This window comes from Euprymna scolopes, chromosome 1, assembly GCF_053919585.1.
Source record: "Euprymna scolopes isolate OS-2025 chromosome 1, ASM5391958v1, whole genome shotgun sequence".
In the NCBI taxonomy this organism is placed as follows: Eukaryota; Metazoa; Mollusca; class Cephalopoda; order Sepiida; family Sepiolidae; genus Euprymna; species Euprymna scolopes.
Genome location: NC_136482.1, coordinates 102,009,026 through 102,030,612, shown reverse-complemented (window position 1 = coordinate 102,030,612; position 21,587 = coordinate 102,009,026). Strand labels below are relative to the sequence as shown.

Genomic DNA, 21,587 nt, shown 5'->3' with positions numbered 1-21,587 from the left:
AAAATCGTCCAGCCAGAATGAGTTAGTGAAAGATGTTTGAAAGTCGTCGAGCGTTACGACGACGATGTAAGCATTGTTATAAGCGAAATAAGAAAAGAAAACGATGTTTTAATTAAGCGGGGGGGGGGGGGAATCAAAACATAAAAAGAAACACAAAAAAATCTAACGTAAGGCAAACGAGCGTTGAAAACAGAAAAACGAACACGTGAAAAATAGCTTAAATGAGCCTGTTTCGATATTAAAATTTAAAAAATCGGTGGATACTCAGGTGTCGATAAGAATAAGCGAAGTAAAAAAAAAAAAAGAAAAAAACCAGAAAAACGAATGTTACGTGAAAAATGGCTTAAATAATACAGGGTTCAATATTTAAATTTAAAAAATCGAAAAAAAAAAACCCCATCTCACACCACGATTCGAACCCAAAACGTTTAGATAATGAACAAACGCGTTAACCAACTGCGCTAAAGCGACAGAGATGAAATAACTCGTTTTTTCAACTATTTAAAGTAAATCGGGTCACGATCTCATGACGTCATCTGACGCATGCGTAGAATCGGGCATCGTTACAAGAAACCCGTTTTTGTTGACCACCCCTCTCCCTGTCGAAAATTGCGGATTTCGGGGTGAAAAATTTAACGTTTTTGGCCAATTTTTCGATATTGTTCAAGCGAAGGATGGGGCTTCGATATGATACCGAGTTTGTGAATTTTCGTCGCGTGTGTCGAAAGTTTTTAGCAGATACACAAACATACACACATACATACACAAAAACAAACATACATACATTTTCGCTTTTATATATATAGATTAGTGCGGGGAGGGGGTACCCGGCATTTCGGGGTGTTTGGAGGTGTGTGTGTTAAAAAAAAAAAGATTGTCTCTTTGTTTTTTGTGTACAACTTAGCGTTCACATTGTTTGACCAATCGTCACCAAACTTGGTCAAAATATCGATCATGCTCTAACTTAGAACTAATTTAATTTTGGGATGTCAAGGTCATAGAAAAGGTGAAAGTTACACTTTTGATGAAAACTTTGTTTCTGTTCATCATGAGATTCATTACTTAACTTTCGTTGTAGCCAATGAAATCCTGCATCATACACAGCCTTGGCATTGACTTTTGATCTTGGCTATGAAAGTTGAGTTAAAGCTAAAATTTTGAAGGAATTTCAATTTTTCCAAATTTAATGAATGGATCTAACACACTTTGATAACAGTAATCATCATATAAAAAAAAATCATCATGATCAGATAAATATGAGGAGTGTTTCAAAAGTAATGCCTCCTATTTTTATTCCGCCTGAATCAATCAGAGAGGGTCACAAATTGCATTGTTATAATGACTGAACTTATGCATTCATCACCTGAAAGTTTCATCTATCTGTTGCAGATATTGATGGTGTGACGCTCTAAAAAAGTAACCTCTGTCATGGATGTGCATCGGAAGCAAGGATGCATCATTGAATTTCTGATAAAAGTGTATTGAGAATAGTGGGTATATAGAAAAATAAGTTCTGTAGCATCAAAGGTTGGTTGTTTTAATGGTACCACTACCGTCTTCATAACTTTTCAACTTTTTTAGTTTAAAAAAAGTAACAGGAGTCTTTACTTTTGGAATCATCATCGTAATTTTTAAGTTATCAATGTTTCCATGGCATAACTTTGGGAATACTTCATAGAATATAGAAAAATAAGATAAAACTGTGACCCCTCCTTAAGCTATGCAGTCTCATGAGTGATTATGTTCTTGAAATACTTTTATTGTTTATCAGTGGTCAGAAGATGAAAGCAATTTAATAAACTGAACTTAAGTGAATGTGTGAAAAATATAAGTTGTTAATTTAAGATTATTTAAAAATCTTTTATGTTAACGACTATATAAACATTGTGTAAAATAATGTATATTTTTTAAATAGCTGTTGCATGATGATCCTTTTCTCTTTTTTAAAATCAGACCTTTGTAAAGTTTAATCATAATTATTTAGAGTATCATTTGGTCATAACATTAATCGAATTAAATTGTTTGAAAGTATAATTTACTTTTAAAACAGTTAATTTAAAATGTTATGTTTGAATGTGAATTATCACAGACAGATGATTTCTTGTTTAATAATTGTATTATATAAAGATAATAAGATTGTATCAACAATTTGGAGATTGTGTCAATAAAAAAATATTTTTAGGATTTTCACATTGTATAAATAAATAATTGAATAAAATAATTAGTGTTTGATATTTCTGTTGTCAACTACAAAGAAAGTCTAAGGTCTTTCTGTACAACAGTTTGTCAGGACAACCTGACATGAGGATACTTTCCTCTACAAGTAAAGCCTAACTAAATATTCCAAATAACATAATATTCGAAGCCCACATAAAATCCCCTTGATATGGCTACCTTACACAAGTTTATATGAGGTTGCCTATAGTAACAACACTAAAGTTATCCTGGAATCCAGTAAAACTAAGAGACGAAAAAAAAGGTATTATAATGGTCATTAAGTGAAAGGAAAATTAATATTCCTAACCTCTTTATTAAACGTTTGAGATATATAATGAAATATTCGAATATCCATTCATTTCATATAGAGATCAAGTGTTAGTCCCCTTGATTATTGAGAACTTTGAATGTTCAAATGAAGTAAAATGAAATTTAAAAACATGTAAGTTTTTAGTACATAGTAACGGTTTTACTGAAATATTTTGAGTTTTATTTAGTTTTATAATTTTATGATGCCAACTATCATGGGATCTTCAAATTATATATATATATGAAACTAAATGTTAATTAAGGAAATATCTAAAGTGCAAAAAAGAGACTATAACCATTGTTAAATGTATGCATTTAAATGGTATCTCTTCTAAAATATTCTTACCAACAAAAACATCTGGTTTGTAATTAAGTATTTTGTAACAATTATGAAAACATATTAAGTGAATAATTCTTATCTTTTGTATAATAATTTACTTTTAATTTTAGTGATTACTTTTTATTTAAGTAGATATAAATTTGATTCTATATGAGACAAAGATTTTAATTTTTTAAATTAGTTCAAGCATCGTTTTTCAAAATGTGTAAACCTAAAAATTATGATCAGATTAGATTTCAATGACCTATTTAAATACGAATAATTGACCTTTATCTTAGATTGACAACACATTTTCTAGTAATGTTTGCTTCATAATTTATATTAAGCTGCTATATTATAGATGCTATTGTTTGAACAGGTAATATTACTAAACAAGCAATGATTTAGTTTGTAGGGCTGGAAATAAGCAAAATATTCAAATAATATGATAAATTGAAAAATAAGATTTGTTTGTGGTATTCTTTGCTTATTTCCAACTCCTTGGGTTAAATAATAGCGTCTTTAGTAATATTATCCATACAAACAATAACATAACAAACTATACTTTTGGAAATAAATTTCCAGTATTTAAAACATAAAATCTTTATAATCTGTATTAATAAAATTATGAGATAGGCTCATGTATGTGCATGTGTGTTTCTTGTATAAGCATACATTCAATAATTATACCATTGAATTATTATTATTTTTAATTTCGTATTAATCAAATATTTTTTTGAAATGAAGAAGGCAATAGCATAAACTAAAACTAAATTGAAAAAAAAAAAAACTTATTTAAACTTCATTAATATTCATTCTCTTCTCTCCTTCAGTTGCTTATAAAACTGATAGTATGTAACCAGTTTTTTTTATTCCTACAATCATCGTATAATCACCCCTCCCCTTTGCCCTACCATATCTATAAATCTGTTTATTGATTTAAGACCTCTTGCTTATCAAGCAAAGAAATAAAAAAGATAAAAATGTGAAAGTATCTTTGCGAATCAAAAACCAAAGACAAAAAAAAAACGCTCTTGGGTAATGGTACATTTGTTGTTATTGTTGTTAATAATATTTGGATGTGCTGTTGTTCTGATTGATGGAATAATCATTATTTTTATTTATTTTTTATTTTTTTTTTTAGCCGGATCCATTGACTGATCCTTTAGGAATAAGCAATCCATCCTCCAGTGGAATGTTCTCCCCTAGCAACCAAGTACAGTTAGGGCGATCAGTAAGTACAGACACAGGTCTCCCACAGCATGCGCCACCATTGCAGCACCCTCAAGTTGGAGAAAAAAGAAGAGCCAGTTCAGAAATTATTACTAGTCCTTCAAAGCGAGGAGCTTTCAACTACCGGTAAATAATTCTGGTTTCAATTCTTATTGTTGTCAAGAATAGTTTCTTTTTACATTGCACAACATATCTGAATACATATTGGAATGTTATATAATATATTTCTAATATTCCAACATCCTAACGAAATGATTTGTTCAGTAATAAAATCACCCATCTAACATTGTTGGGCTGAAATTCAATGGTCTTTATCCTATTGTGGTTGATCCCTTTGTAATTTCGGGTACCTTTTGAGATTCTTTATAGATAAAAAGAACTTAATGGCACTAAGTTAATGAGTGAAAACCTCTAAAAAATATATCCCAGCAGAAGACATTCATCTGAAGTGAACATTACTCTCTCCAGCAGGAATTTTGGGTGGTATTCTACAAGAAATTTCAAAAAACAGTGGAACAGAGGATTTATACTCTTGAATACAAGTTCAGCACTAAAATCTTTTCTAAAAAAATATATATATATAAATCTTTTAAAAATAATTAATATAAACAAGTGGTCTCCCCTCCCCTCTTAACCAGAATCATAAAATGCGATAAACAAATAAAAAAAAAACAGACAATGAAGCATATTTATCTAAATATTTATGTATTTACTTGTTTAATTAGTTACATTCCTAATTTATTTGTACATGAATAAACTTTGTGATTTCTTTTCAGGATTCGCACAAACTTGAAAAGTCCTTGAATTTTGACTTTTGCCTTGAAAAGGCTTTATTTCAATTATTACTTGGAAAAATCCTTGAAAATATGGAAAATTTCTTGAAAAGCCTTGAAAATTGTATTTTGATGTCCAGTAAAAATTTGTGGAAATATTAAAAATAAAATAGAAATAAATACTATTAAATTATATTTTAACTATTCATAAAAATACCATTAAAATATTTTTTGAAAATTTTGAAAATAAACTCGAAATACATCGTTTTGAAATTGCATAGTAGTATTGTAAAATATTATCACAAAGGGAAGTAACTCTATTCGACCTAGTTCTCATTTATCACAAATTTTTTTTTCTCACTTTTGACCCCCTCCCTCTTTAAAAAAAAAGCTTTTCTTGTGGGAACGGGACTCTCCAACCCCCCCCCCCCGCCTCATTGTGATAACCTAAAATGAGGCCGTCCGGAAAAAAAAATGGACAAGACAGCAGCTGTCATCTTGGTTGGAAATTTAAAAGCCGTAAAGAGAGTTAATATTTAAGAAAAAAAACATTTTAAACTACTTAAAACACCAAAAATTGATGCAGGTAGATTGCAAAATAACTTTTATTCGCTATGGCAACATTTATTTGTTGTAGATTTGATTTTTTACCACTTTTTCGGATTGCTGTGGATTGTAAAACAACCCCAAATTTTGTTTTGAAAACTTGAATTTTGTCTGGAAAAGGCCTTGAAAAACTTTTAAAAGCCTTGAAAAAACCTTGAAAATCTGTGCGAACCCTATTTTTATCTCTTTATATATATATATATATATATATATATATATATATATATATAAAATGTTATTTTTATGATTTTCTCCATCAGTCCATTTTGGAACTTTGACATCACCTCCAATGTGGTCATCTATGAACGAGCTCCATGTCTTCTGCCGCCTGTCCTGCCTGAAATTGAGAACCAACGTGCTCAGCTGGTCTGCAAATTGAGAATGCATTACCAGGAACTTTGTAGCTCACGAGAAGGTAAATCAATAAATTAATTTTCTCTATCGATTTTGCAATTGCTGTTTATAATGACAACAGACACCCGCATATATATATTCCAGATATATGTTTTTATCGCACAACTCTTTTTCAAAATTTTTTTTCTCAGTGGTGTAGAATAGTATAAGAAGTAGAGCTATAATATTTAAAAAAAGTTCTTTTTAATATAATAATTTTTATGTATCGAGCACTATCTAAGCAAATACTGAAAATAGATACTTAAAATAATAATATATTAGAAGAAAAAGATATTATATTAGTGATGGGACGATTCCAATATTTTTCTCTTCTACATTTCCAGTTTTGATACAAATACTTTTAAATTTCTAAATATATAATTGTTTTATATTATAGGGGAGGGAGCAGATTACCGCAAAACCCATGTATGTACATATATTTTCGCAAACATAAAAATACACTTGTTAGGAGTAATCTATAGATTTTAGTATTACTGGTAGTTTAAACTTAATAAATATTTATCATTTCATCATTAATACAAGCTGTGGAAAACAAAGTTTTAAATACAAACCAACAAAAAGAAACAATAAAAAAAAATCGTTTTTGGCATCATTTTTCCCATTCTGATACTCCAGGAAGTTTCATTTTTTTTTAATTCCAATTAACTGTCAGCTGCTTTGTTTCACAAGCTATTTGTATATATATTCTGAAACTACATTACCCAGATTACTTGGATAAATATGTGAAAAACTGATTATGGGGGCTCCATTTACATTTAGCATCAATGAAAAAGAAATGTTTTACTTATTTAATTTATAACTTGAAAATTATAGGAAGTAAAAAAAAATGTAAGGGGATCAAGCTTGGAATAGAAATGCACAGGTGTTCTCAATGATTCCCAAAGTTTTGGTGTCTCTTGAGGAAATTAGAGACTATGAATTTATCAAAATGTATTTTTATTAATGTTATTATACTTAAACCCCTCACCCCCATTCAATCAATACTGACTTATATTATAAAATATAAAATAAAATAAAAAGGGTAATACAATGTTATGAACTGAATGTAAAGAAACAAAGAGTTCCCCATTCAATCATTGACAATGCTGCATATACCTGCTAGTATATTATATGAATATATTGATCAAATTCTATTTAATATTTCATCAGATAGACCCTGAAGGTATCCATCTAAATTCATTGTTTTACTATTATTTTTAAATGTACCCGGTTCATTCTTAAAATATTTGACACTACTAATAACCTGATTAGGATATTTGTCCCCAAAATATATAGGACTTTATTGGAGTTTAACACTTTAATATTTCTACAAACTTTGTATTAAGATGCTATGTTCTACTTTGTGAAGATGTACACTTGGGTTGGTTCTGTTCGTAATGTATTTTCTATTCTCTGACTCTAAAGGTATTGATGCCCCAACTGAATCCTTCAATCGTTGGTTAATGGAAAGGAAGGTGTGTGACCAAGGCAATGACCCGATGTTACCGAGCAATTGTGTCCCAGAAGTGTCACAGTCAATGTATCGAGAGATCATGAATGACATCCCAGTTAAACTGCATAATCCAAAATATTCTGGAGATATCAAAAGACAACTTTTTAAATATGCGGAGGCGGCTAAAAAGATGATCGAATCAAAGTAAGAACAACAAACATTTTTCTGATATTTTTAAATTTGTTTTTATATTTTGATTGACATTGTATTAAAGTGAAGTCTTCATTTTCTTCATATTATGATTGGATGGGTTTTTTTTTTATTTAATTGTTATTATGTTCGCTATCACAGAGTTGTATTTATCCAGAAAAAAGATTTGAATAAAATTTCAAGGACAAAATCATTGTAGTTGGAATTTCATCTTCCTTCAAATGACAGAGAAATCATGAAGTTGGAAATTAATCTTCCTTCATACAGCGAAGTGCTATGTGCTAAATTTAAGCGTGATGTTGGAAATTCATCTTCCTTCATATGGCAAACTATGTGCTGAATTTAAAATTCATCTTTTTTCAGACGACAAAAAAAGTGTGAAGTTGGAAATAGCAGTTAGGTTGTTCTATTTCTGAATTGTTACTTTGGGATTTGTTTTAAAGATGTCATTATTGTAAGCAACATCTTGTGAAACAAGAAAATTATATCTTCCAAAAAATGAGTGCACACAATTAAATTCTTATTCAATATATGATTTATTTAATGTAATCCATAATCATAACTATTGTTGCACAAGATTCAATTTCAAAGTAATTTTGTATCATTTAGCTTTTTACATACAAAGAAACAAAATATGGAAGAATTTGATAATATTTTATATATAAAGAAATGTCAATCAGATTCTTAAACTTAGACCTAAATAGCGTTGCATCTAGCAAATCGATATGTGATTTACTGTATTATACAGCAAATTGATATGTGACTTACAATGATTTATTGTAATTTTTCAAACTGGGTTTTTCAAAAACAAAATTTTGGTATTCAAATCAGTTTCATCAATTACATATTATATTTATTTGAAGATTTCTTTTGGTGACAAAATTTTCAAAATCTTCTATTTGTTTTTTTTTTTTTTTTTTTGGATAATCAACAAAGATAATTAATAGTATCAAAAAATCGCTAGGTAAAGTTTTCATTTCAAATACATAGTATGCACATATTTTCTTTTACATGGACATTAATTATTATAAATTACAAAAAATAGTTAAAAATTGAAATTCGCAACTTTATTGATGCCTCAGTGGATTGCTTAGTTAAAACAATAAATACATAAAAAACATACTCGTTTTCTACTAAATGTTTACAGTTGTGATAACTGTTACATTTCTTACTAAAATAACAACTTTTTGTCTGTTTCTTTCACCTATGAGAAATATGCATAAACAATTTTTGACAGTCTGCACATATTCTCCATCACCTATGTCTTAATTATCTAGTTAATAAAAAGAAAGAAAAAAGAAAGAAAGCACAAATAACATAAACGGTTGATATTTTAAGATTTTATGAAAAATTTCAACTTTCTATGTTGCCTGATTGATTTTGCTCACTACACTTAGAGACACAAGTTAGGAATTTGAAATCCCGGCAGGACTGTATTTATTTTCTTCTTTTATTTTTTTTCTAAATTTTAAACTACAATATTAAGCAAATGTTTCATTTTTCCTTTTTTTGCTTTTTGTATTCTATGTAGTTTGCGGGAATTAGGACGCCGGGTAAACCTTAATAAATCGGCATTGAAAATGCAGTTCTTAGCCTCTTATTTATTATAAAGTTAAGAGTAAAAAAGAACAAATTCGAAGGTAATTATGTGATTTAATTTTCATCATTTTATAAGATGTCCGAAAAATTAAAAATTTACAATATTTAATTGTGCTGGGCAATGAAAAACAAAAATTAAAATATAAATACTCCCGGGTATTGCTGGGCTGGGATAGCTAGTAACAAATAAAAATTGTTTTATTATTAGTTGATAAAATTCTACTACAATTTTGCGTACTGAAAAATATTAAATGAACTTATAAGAGGTTAATGTGATACTACAAACTCGTAGAAGCTTCCTAGCTTCCCTAGACCAGAGCACCTTGTATTATACTATAGCCCAATCCTCCCCATATACGACCACCACACTTACGCTAAGTTGATTTACTTTTTAGACAATCCGGTGGTCTGGAAAGCTACATATAAACTAATGATGATTTAGACAAATAGAAATTAGTGTTTAGTTGAAAGCTGACATCATTTTGTTGTCTTTGTATTAACTTCAAGCAGTGGAAAAGAGAGCCTGAATTTGATGAAAATACATAATTGATTTATAATCAAGTTGACAAGTCTCTTCTGTTGAGTTACTAACTGCAACAATGTTAGAAACACTTTGCCCCTTCCAGAACTCATAGAAAATTACACAATGCAGCAGTTATTTTGTTTTTACTTATGACTATATTCTTAGCACCCTAATGATTCCAATGTTATAACTCCGAAAGGAATAAACTGGAATGGCTATATATTATAGGTTTAAGGGACTAGTTCAAGCAATACAAGTTATGGGTCAACATTAGAGGTCAGAGATGAGCTAACTTCCAAAGCTCAGCAACACATCTTAAGCAACTATTTTGTATACAATCACATGATTTAAATCATAAATACATTCTATAAAAAACCTGCTGAAAATTTAATTATAAATAAAATTTAGCAAATATTGCATTGATATTCAGTATATCTCTAAATATATATATATATATATATTTATTTATTTATTTATTTATTTACCACATATTAATAGATGATTTTCAGTATACACTCTTTTCATCTGGTAAGTTTTTATATAGAATTTTTTGCTTAAACTCTTGATAAATACAGCAGTTGCTTGGTAAGTCACTCTTCACTCACTTCAAGCACCCAAGACTTGTGGGCTGGGACTTTAGAATACACCAACTGCAGCTGATTTAACTTCCCTATTAATGAGTCTGTCTGTTCACTGTAGGTGGCAGCCCATGATGCCTCATTCATGAAATGCATAATTCATTTCTAAAACAATTGCCAGAACATTCCTTAAAATATCTGTTACAGATTTATAATAACATATAGATTGCTAGCATCTTGAAAATATGAAAATAGTTATCTATATGAAGAAAAAAAAATTTTTTTAATGAACTTTAAATAAAATAAAAAAATAAAATCTTAAAAATGTCAAATTGCTTAAATTTAAAAACTATGTAAAATTTAAATTTTTAACATATTTCAGCATTGAATAACTCAAAAAGGGTTCATTTGTAGTAATCAATCATCTAATTACTAACCTCTTAGTTTCCATTGCTCCCGGGTTCATCTTGATCCGGCTGGTGATGCATGTCAGGCTCTCATCTCCAGGTAAAATTGAATCTCATTTGCAGACTATTTACAAAATATGTGACCGCAGGCATATTTGAAGATATTAGGAACTTGAAGCATGAAAACTTTTACCAAAATAACTAAATTAACATTAAATAAACTGAAAAAGGGTTGATATGCCGTAAAACATATAAACTAAACCATCCAATTATTATGATGGCCATTTAAAAGAAAATATTTCTTTTTAAAAAAATAGATCTGTTGACCCATTGGATTTTTTTGCTAATATATTATTATATATAACAAATTGCCAAATCAGATTAAAAACATTTTAAGGTAGAATTAGATGAATTCAGAAATATTGGTGGTACTTATCCGGTTTACAAGCCAATCTCTGGCAACTTTACATACACACATTCTAATAAGGTTATGTGAGCAGCTAAAGTAAGGACTGCCAAATGATTAATTCAAGATGTGCACACTCTTCCCCATGTTAAGAATGACTTTCTATTTACAAAGCCATTCTTAACATGGGGATTTCACATTGACGCAACGTGTTGAAAGTCATTTTCAGTTTAAAAAGTTTTCTTGATTTAGTGAATTTCACACTTTTATTGAAACTTATTTTCTGACAGCTGGTTGGCTAATTATTTTGGTGTATTCCTGCCGCCGGAAAATGCTGATGCAATGTTGTTGGAGATAGGTTGTAAACTGGATATAAGTATCATTGATGAAAAAAGAAATTAAGAGAGCATTTTCAGTAACTATCAAATGAAATATTTAACAGAATATGATGATGATGATCATCATCATTGTCATATTCAGTTTAATGCCCATTTTACATGCTGGCATGTGTTGGATAGTCTTTAGAGGTTGACTTTCAAAGTAACCTATCTTTGGCCAGATGCCAGATTTTTATTTATCCCTATTTCTCTCAATTCTATATTTCTCATTTTCTCTCCGGTTTTCCTTGGCATTGCTCTGTGAACTGAAGTGTTACTTAACTGTTCTACATCTACTAACCCAAGAACTCTTATCCATTCTTTCAACATGGCCATACCATTACAGTCTACTCCCTTGTACATATCTCCCTATATTGATATTGCATTAATAATGTACATGTGCTGTGCAATGTTTTTTAAGGTTTAACAGGCATAAAAAATAATAATAATAATAATAATAGTAACAACAAGTAATAATTTAGTAATTGCTTTTGTCTTTTGTTTTCCAGAAAAGTCTCTTCTGACAGCAGGAAAGTTGTGAAATGGAATGTTGAAGGCATGTTTACTTGGCTCCGTAAACCACAAAATGCCTCATTTGATGAATATCTGGTAAGCAATAACTCGTTCATTCTCTAATCTATATAATTATAAAACTCTGCACTTTCCACCCTTCCTTGACTCTTGTGTACCAAAAACACACTCTTATATATATATATATATATATATATATATATATATATATATATATAAATGTTTATACAATAACTGTTGCTTTTACAGCAGCATTGCTTCTAACAACGCCTTTATCAGATGATGATTCTGGGTTCAGGCATGATTTCGGGGCTGAAGCATCATTACCACTAGCCCAGAGTACCCTAGCAGTATCTCACGATACCACCAAACTTTTATGATGCAGATAAAGCCTTGTCTTATATTTCCTTTATGTATTTTTTCATGTCTGATGGAGAGCGACCAAGATTATCAGAGAACGTGGAGGTTGAGTTCGCAATAAAACCTTGGCATCCGGCTTTGATAGGAAATACAATCGTTTTCAAGCCATTTTTTATACATTTTTCTTGTAGATCTGCATACTTTTCCAACTCCAAATTTTCCTCGAATGGAATCGTAAATTCAATGAAAAAAACATTTTTCAAATTAATGGACCAAATGACGATATCCGGACGCAGTTCTGTTAACGTTATTTCAGTTTGAAATATGAGCTGGCATTCTAAGTCGAATGCAATGCGCCAGTCTGTTCAGTCATCAAACAATGATGATCTTTGCCTATTTCTACATAAAGATTTGGAATTATTTCCTTGTTAACAAAGTGAATTGCTCTACTGGTGATATTTTGAGCATTATTGGCAGTGTTTATATATATATATATATAATGGTTGTATAGTTTGGTTTCCTAGATGTAGATCCACTAAAACCCATGTGTTTATTAAAGAATGCTCAATGGAGGACAGAGCAGCTATTATCAATTATTATACAAATTTTATTGGTTACATATGTGCATACATGTTTCAGTAGAATCTCAATTTGGAACAAAGATATCATATTTAAAAATCATGTAAATTGATCCAATAGTTTTTTTTTTAATATAGAAATTCATTTTTTATGACTTTTAGTGGTTTTAAGTAAGTTGTATGTATTATTTTAAGGCTGATTTTGATCTCAATAGGTCGAATTAGGTTGGTTCCCCATTATTTATAAAATAATGGTGGATCAAAATATAGTACCTCGGCTTTGTAATAACATTTGAATTTTTTTAGTAAAAAAAAAAAAACCTGCTTTATCAATTTGTTATTTTGAATATAACATCTTCGTTCCGTAACAAGTACATGTATCATAAAGATTTGTTTATCTTTTCATTATTTTTGATTTCTAATTAAGTTGAATTCTAAATAAAAACCATCAGTTGTCTTATATTTTAAAAATTAATTGTGTGGTTCCGCGAAGGTAAGCCAGCCCTTTCTTTCTCACTGTCATGATACTCATTCTGATTGTGGGGCCTTGACAGAGTCCCGTGTTGTTATTTTTCGTCACTACCTCCCTGTGCCGGAAGTAGGTAATTTGCACGCCTGCTGTCTTCCTTGGATGTGGTAGCTGTTTCGCATGCTCTCTCTCTCTGGAATCGAACCCCGATTCCCCGTTAACCATAGTACCCACGGTAGGCACTTAACCGATCGTCGACAGTTCATAGGGCGGACCCTCAAGAGACCTGTCGCCAGGCGTGAAAGCCTATGTGATCGACCAGTGAGTTATCCAGAGTCAGCAAAGTGGAGCATGCCACCCCATGAGCCCTGCCACCGAACGAACCACGAGGGAACGCCGACGACGGGAGGACGGAATGACGGGCATCGGTCTCAGTCTAATATGTAGCGCTGCGACCCGGAACGGGCGACGCGGGTGCCAGCGCGCCGACCGATCACAGCCTGTGTCACATGTATTAGCTCTAGAATTGCCACAGTTATCGATTGCCTCCGAGGAGGAACGGTCCCGAGGATTAGGTCCGCTTCCTGAACCATTTGCAGTTTCGCCCGTTCTAATCTGTGGCGTGAACTTACACTTGCATGGCTTAAGCTTTAAAACAAGCATATGATTACTGGTAGGACCAACCAGGCATCACTGAGCGGTTTTCAGACTCTGAAAATCTCTGTGTCTGACGACGGGCTGGTTTGCCGTTTGTGGCCCCCTACGTCGACACTGGGACTAAGATGGAAACAACAACATCATCGCACACACGCGATTGAGCAAGGCGGCGTTGAGGTCGCATGGGGTGCTTTCTGTCATTGTTGACATCATCATAGCTGTTGTCAGCGGGGTTGCATAGGGCAGTGGCGGCATCGTACCCGTCTTTGTGTTCGGAAAACTGAGGAGAGACAATGTGCACATGGCGTGTTCTCGTAAGCGCCTCCTCGGTCCGATTTTTTTATTTTTCAGGTTTTTCTATTTTCGTTCGTGCGCAGCTGTGGCGGCTGCGTGCAAGGTGAGGCACGGCAGCATCAAAGGCGATGGTGGTGGCAGCGAACGTAGAGAGTGTGGCGGACTGGGTGAACAGCAATGTCGACCACAGATAGTGGCGACAATGACGACATCGACGACCGGTCCCCTTTTCACAATAGCATCGGGTGAAAATGAATACGTCCAATTTGAGCACCGAGTTGCGAGCGGAGACTGTCAGCGCAAATATCGATCACTGATGGGAGCGCTTCGCTGGACGGAGGAGATAAAGATTACTCATCCGGCAGCCATGCAAATCGACGGTATGGGAACAAACAAGAAGAGAAACAACTTGATCGGCAGCAGGGACTGTGGACGGTGAAAACGATTAAGCGACTGCGACGACGACTGCTCACTTGGTCCTTCGACGTTAGGAAGGTGGAGGTGGCGTTACCACTGTCCGCGTGTCGGAAGATGCGGCAGTCGTCGACACCTATGTGTTGTCGGACAAGAAATCGCTGCAGCACATGTACCGCGAGCAGTACGTCCAAGGTTTTGCCAGTTGGAAAGTTAAGAAATTGGTGGCAGGATATGTTCATGGCGACAGCGGGAGCGGCTGTGACATCGGACGCTGGCAAGAGGCAGTGGCGCATGCTGCTGCCACTGCGGTGACTTCCAGGAAGCGAGAGCATTGAACGGAGGAGCGTACAAGGATCATGTAGAAGGCAGGGTCGGCATTCTCCATCTTCTCCCCGGCTTTTCTGTTCGACGGGGGCAGAGAATGGTGGCATTTCTCCCTAATCCGGAGGATTAATCGGTCGCACAGCGATTGGTCGTTCGGCCGGTCATCTCACAAGATTCGCAAAAAGAGGCACGTGCAGCGAGAGGCAGACAATGACAGCGGCGGCTGAGGGGGCGGCTACTAAGGTGGAAGAAGCTGCAGTAAGCGCATTGGCAAAAGGGTGGATCGCAGTGGATGCGGGTACCACGACGACTTATGGAACTAGGAAGGAGCCAAAGTTCGACAACATCATTCAACACGTCCACGTCTAGGTCCACGAGCACGTATGACATGTGCCACATACCACGATTGCAGAGGCAGCTGCGCCGATGACGACGATGAGCAGGTGCACGGACGGCAGGAATGAAGGCGGGAGCAGAATAAGGGGGGTGGGCGGCGACAGGGATAAATGCAGCAGCCCTAGTCGGCGGGCTGTACTTTCTGACGCCTGTACGACAAGCCCAAGAAGTGATCTGGGCCACCACGATGTAACGAGTCGCTGTCTATGATGCCCCGACACACCGAAGTGTGCTTCCTACCGAACATTGTTTTTAAAACTTTCAAGTTGTCTAAGCCCAGAAGTGATGGTTGTATGCGTTCAGACCCCGCTCCGACACCGAAAAAAAAGCGCGATTATACGAAGCGACATTTCTGGTCGCCGATTTTCCGATTTTACGCCGGGACTTTGTCAGTTTTTTCTCCTCTCGCTCTGCACCGGTAGCGGTAGGCGCGGCAGAGACAGCGCCCTAGGGGAAGACTGGCACTTTGCAGATGTGTACAGTGTAGTTAGGCACCGCAGTGCTTGCCCAACGCCAACACCATGCGTATGGTGTCGCTAGGCATTGCCGGGAGCCTTGCAGAACTGCCTACTGTTGGTAGGCGTCTAGAAGTGCGCGGTCGACGCCGACGAGGCTCCCCACCCCGCGGGGCCCGATGGGCTTACTGCCCCAGGCACTCATGCCGCCTGCAACTGCCTACCGCAACCCTCGGTTGGGCTCTCGGCGAAGGCATCCCACCTATATAATGTAGAAAAAACCTGGAGGTTGTCAAATCCCAGAAGTGGTGGTTGTAGGCGTCCAGACCGCGCTCTGGCACGGGAACGAGGTTCCCCCCCCCCCAAAAAAAAAGCGCGATTATACAGACCAACATTTCAGGTCGCCTATTTTCCAATTTGACGCCTACTGCCACCTGAGAGTGGCAGTAGGCGTCGCAAAGTGCCTTCTCGACGTGTAGGCAAACCGGAACTTTATCAGCCTATGATGGCGTGCCAGTTGATCCGGGGGCCACAGAAACGCTTCTGGGGGGCGCCGGGTGTCGCCGCGAATCCGCTGGATGCCTTCTGCAACCAGTACTGTTGCTAGGTACCGCCGGGAGCCTCGCTGACTTGCCCGATGTCGGTAGGCATCTGAAAGTGCCCGATTGACACCGATGAGCTCCCCCACTCGCTGACCAGTGGCCGGCCGCCCCCTGGGGCCCGACCAGAGTGCCTCCCCTATTTTTGGTCGTCCGATTTTCCAACTTTGTGCCTACCGCTACCTGCACGTGGTGGTAGGCGTCACAAAGTGCTTTCTCGACGCCTAGACACACCGGGATTTTATTGATCCTTGACGACTCAAAGGTTGCCCCAGGTGCCGCCGAGGACGCGTCAGAGGGTGCCTGGCGTCGCTGGGGATCCGCCTGACGCCCTTCCACACCATATGGTTACGCTAGGCGTAACTGGGGGCCTTGTTGACTTGCCCAGTGTTGGTAGGCGTCTGGAAGTGCCCGATCGATGGCGATGATGTCCTCCACCCACCAACCTGGCTGAAGAGGCAACACACGCACCTTGAGAGAGTCACAGTTACTCCCGCCATTGGCCCTTGGTCTGCCAATCGGTGTGTATCGACAGGTGTTCAGTGTTTATTTTTTCTTCTCGCTCACTCGTCATCGTCGTTGCCATCAACAACACATCATGGCTTGCCTGCTAGGCGTCTGGCTGAAGAAGCAACACGTGCACCTTAAGAGAGTCACAGTTACTCCCACCGTTGGCCCTTGGTCTGCCAGTCGGTGTGTTTCGGCGTGTGTTCGGTGTTTATTTCTTCTTGCTCGCTCGTCATCGTCATCCACAACACATCACGATTATCCATAGACACATGTTTTGTTGTTTATCACTCATCAGTGTAATTGAACTGAACAAGATTTGTAACCAAGCCTCCACAGTCTGAAATCTGGTGCTCTACTACTGAGCCGATCTCTGCTAGTGCTGAAATATATTCCTTTTTTAAAGATGTTATTTTTTTATTTATTCTGTTTGCAATACTTTTGAACAAATTTAATTACTTATATGGAGAAGCACTTTTGTCTTAATGCTAGTTGGGAATAATTTGATGGCCCCAGATAGCTAGTGACATACATATATTTTAAAATTAATTATCCATGGACACATGTTTCATTGTTTACAGTCCAATGACTCAGTGTTGTTTTTATATGTATATATACTAGCTTATACTCAGGAGTCTTTTTATTTTTATTTAGGTTTTTTGATTTTATTTTTAACTATGCAATTTATTTTGCTTGTTGTTGTTTTTTTTTACTAAATTATTATTTTTAAAATAAAATTTTGAAAGTTAAATTTAATTATTATTATGTGATTTGATTATTAACTTATTTATTGGACAAATTTATTAAGAAAATACAACTAATTTCGTCAATATAATGTTGTTTTAATCTCTATAAATTATTGGCTGTAAATAGATTCCAAAGCTTTCAATCTTTTAATATGAATTTCTATTCTACAGAAAGTGCTATCAATTTCCTTTCAGAATTAGAATGTTGACAAAATAATTATTTTTTAAAGATTAAAATGTTTTTGTTTTTTTTTGTGATTGAATCAGTTTCTCTCTCTTAAAAATAAAGAAAAATTTTTTTATTTATTATACATTTTTTACCCCCTCCTCAATATTTGATTTTTTAAATCAGATAATTAAGCTTAATATTGTTCTACAAATATTAGTGCTGCTATTACAACTGCAAAATTCAAAATGATGTATAAAAAAATGATTTGAGGGAGTAGAAGTAGTAATAGTCTTCGTGTTGATCGCTAGTTCTTTGTAAGAATAAAATAGCTGAATTGTTTATGAATAAATCAAATTGTATAATAATGGAATTTAATTTTTAAATGGAATTATTTTTTTGATAGGATTTTAAAAAGTTGTTTGCTGTGGAGGGGTATTCACTGGCTGGTTTGCTTGGTCACAGTGTGTGTGTGTGTGTGTGTGTGTGTGTGTGTGTGTGTATATGTTTGGGATAGGTCTTTGTTTTTAATGTACAATTTTGAGCTGGATGTCAACTTGTTGAAATTGAAAATCAAGTCAGTAACCCTAGAAGTAAATTGATTAGAAAAGACTCCAATATACATCCAATATAACCTACAATATAAAAATATTTGTAAATAAAACCATGTGTTATGTTAAAATCCAAACATCCATTGAATTAGAAAATAATTAGAATAAATAATTAATTAGTGAGATGTCCTTTAGCAAAGCAACTTGCAACTTGGATTGCATACATATGATCAGTATATTAGAGGGATATTTTGTGAATTTGAATTGTTAGTATGAGTATGACATAATCACAGTGACACATTGTTCTTGTTAGATCAACAAAGTTAATTGTTGGGGAGCCTGAAGATGAGTGACTGATTTGGAATACTAAGCACTGTAGATAGCTTCTAGAATGTATATGCAATGGGGTCCGTTTCTGAATTTTATATTCTCTGTAAAATTTTTCTTTCAAAGGAGGATAGCATTGTTTGCCCAGAGCTAATACCACAGAAGGTATTATTGGTTCGGTTAGTGTGATAGATGATGCAATTATATGTATATATATATATATATATATATATATGATAAAATATACAGATAATTAAATTATTAAATTTAATAGACTCTATCTCATATTTAAAGTTACATTTTTTTTCATTGAAAATCTGCAGATCGAATGAACTCATTTTAAGAGATTTTCTAATTTCTTGCTATAAGTTGTAAATATTTTAATGTTTAAAATGAAAATCCATTTAATTTGATTAAAATTTACTTATAAAATTTTTTTTATGAGAAAAAAATACATCTTGAATTTCTCATTTTATAATTTTAACACTTTTATTTATGTTAATTCCTGAATATTTATTGAATGTTTTCTTCTTTCATTTACTAAACCGTTTTACCAACATATTTGAATCAAGTTTAAAGGTATTATTGACTGCATTTTAAACTTATATTATAATTGTTTATGTCATACAGGACCGCCTTGCCCACTTAAAGCGCCAGTGCCAGCCACACCTTACAGAAGCAGCAAAGTCCTCAGTGGAAGGAATTTGCAGCAAGGTTTACCACTTGTCGTGTGATATAGTCCAGAGGCTCCATGAGAAACACTGGGAATTGTTAAAGGAACATGGCATTCAAGGTATATATACATGTATATATATATATATATATATATATCTACATATGTAAAGTTAGGTGTGTGTATATATTTATATATATATTATGATTGTGTGGGGTAAACTCCAAAACTAATAAACAAATCATGAATTTTTGGGTGCAACTATTAGGCATGAGGATGAGTAATGTGGACTGCATTTATTTATATTAGGTTTTATGTAGATGAGGCTGAAAGCCCTTCCTGAAAATTCAGATACCTCCAATGTTTATGAAATTTGAATCACATTTGTTGGTATTGAAAAATATAAATAAATATAACCACACAAATTAATAAATATTCCCTGAATTTCAATTTTTTTTAGTGTTTTAAAGGGTTCTTAAGGGGCATAATATGGGCACAAAATCTCATTTAAAAATTCATATATTTCATAAAATTTGATTCCTTCAGACTACAGTGCAATGACAAATCCATGCTTTGATGGATCTGCAAATGTGAAATCTGTACAGTAAATCAATTTTACAATATATATTATAAATTGATCATAATTTTCTTTAGTAATAATTCTCTCCCTTATTAAATAATAAACTGAAAATTATGCCAAAAATGCAGCTTGAAAACGAAAACCGAAATTGCAAAAACACGAGGAAGAAAAATAGTAAAAAAATTTAATGTTCTTTTTATATGAATCAGCCGGTTATTTTTTAACTTTCTTGATTCTGTTATTGGCACTGTTTTTCCTGATTCCTTTTCTAGAATCAGGTACTTACATGAGGGACCATGTGAAGGTTGTCAAAATCCAAAGTAAAAGCGGTACTATGGATCCGGCAGAATTCAAACATGGCATGCCAAGTTGTCAATTTGCGCTGGTATTAACTTCATTACGGTCACTTCCTAATGCTTAATTATGAAACTATTAAAGTTGATTTTAAATAGTTTTGCAAGACCATACCGTCCCTCTCAACCGTCGACTTCAATACTGTTTGCCATTGTTTTCTATTCTTCATCTCTTCTTGTTTTGACTGTGTCGTCATTTCTCACATTGGCAATTGCCAAGAGGGCGAGTACTCGTTTACAAGTATAAACATAAAATAAAACAATGCAAACTCGCAAGAGAAAACACAACTCTGATATATCATGTATAGATCAATTGTGTTCGGAGTGTGTGTGTGATAAAGGACCTCCAAATATTGCCTGTTAAGACATCTTTGTCTTTCAGTTGATCAGTTCATCTTCTTGATCTGCTCTGAGCCGCAAACTGTTGCGAATTGATCCAAGCTGGAAAACTGTCCGTAAACTAATTCTGACTCCTAAATTTATTGACTCAAAATCGGGACTCCTATTAAAGAGTGACTAATAAGGGGAAAATGATTTGTCCTCTTAGGCAATCCAAGCTGACCACTCAACCCATTTCTGACCATTTTTATGTATCTTGGTGAATCATTTCTAACTATTGCCACATCTTTTTTTTTTTTTTTTACTTCTCAGGATTTTTCCTTTTCTTTATGAATCACTTCCTAATGCTCTAGGGGAGGCGTCCATAGTGCCACAGTTTTAAACCAAAAGTATCCTTTTATTTTCCCATAATAATTTTAAAGTTTTTTCACTGTATGAACAGCTATACAAACATTTATGCTTTCATTTAATTCACTGAAAAAAATGTTCAAACTTTTTACTAATGTTGTATTTGTTTCAGCTCTCGTAACTTTGAACAACTTAGTTTTCTATGAAGATAAAATGTTGATTTGTTTCAGTTTTGATTTCCATCAATGATAATCTGATTTTTTCTATTTGTAGAGATACATAATCCGACAAGTCCGCCTACTAAACGCAAAGTCATGTGTTATCCTGTTGTAATGGCTGTTCCTGCTCCCCGATTATCACAAGTTGAAGTGCAGACTGATAATGATGTTACAAATTTGAGATATAATGTTGAAAAACAGAAGATTAACACGTCACATTTTCATAAACTGGTAAGCTGCTTTTTTTTTTACTTTAGGAATCAAACGTTTTTTTAGAATGCGTTACTGTTACTTTT

General features: G+C 34.1%; 1 protein-coding gene across 1 annotated transcript in view; it reads left to right on the top strand.

The window, feature by feature from the left end:
* LOC145260599 (mRNA (2'-O-methyladenosine-N(6)-)-methyltransferase-like) overlaps window positions 1-21,587 on the top strand; it is an 89,510-nt gene that overhangs the window by 50,741 nt on the left and 17,182 nt on the right. Inside the window, exons 3-8 of the mRNA XM_080118922.1 lie at window positions 3,990-4,204; window positions 5,718-5,872; window positions 7,276-7,507; window positions 11,913-12,012; window positions 19,411-19,573; window positions 21,347-21,522. Of these exons, the coding sequence (XP_079975048.1) occupies window positions 3,990-4,204; window positions 5,718-5,872; window positions 7,276-7,507; window positions 11,913-12,012; window positions 19,411-19,573; window positions 21,347-21,522 (1,041 nt within the window). The remainder of the gene's footprint in view (window positions 1-3,989; window positions 4,205-5,717; window positions 5,873-7,275; window positions 7,508-11,912; window positions 12,013-19,410; window positions 19,574-21,346; window positions 21,523-21,587) is intronic.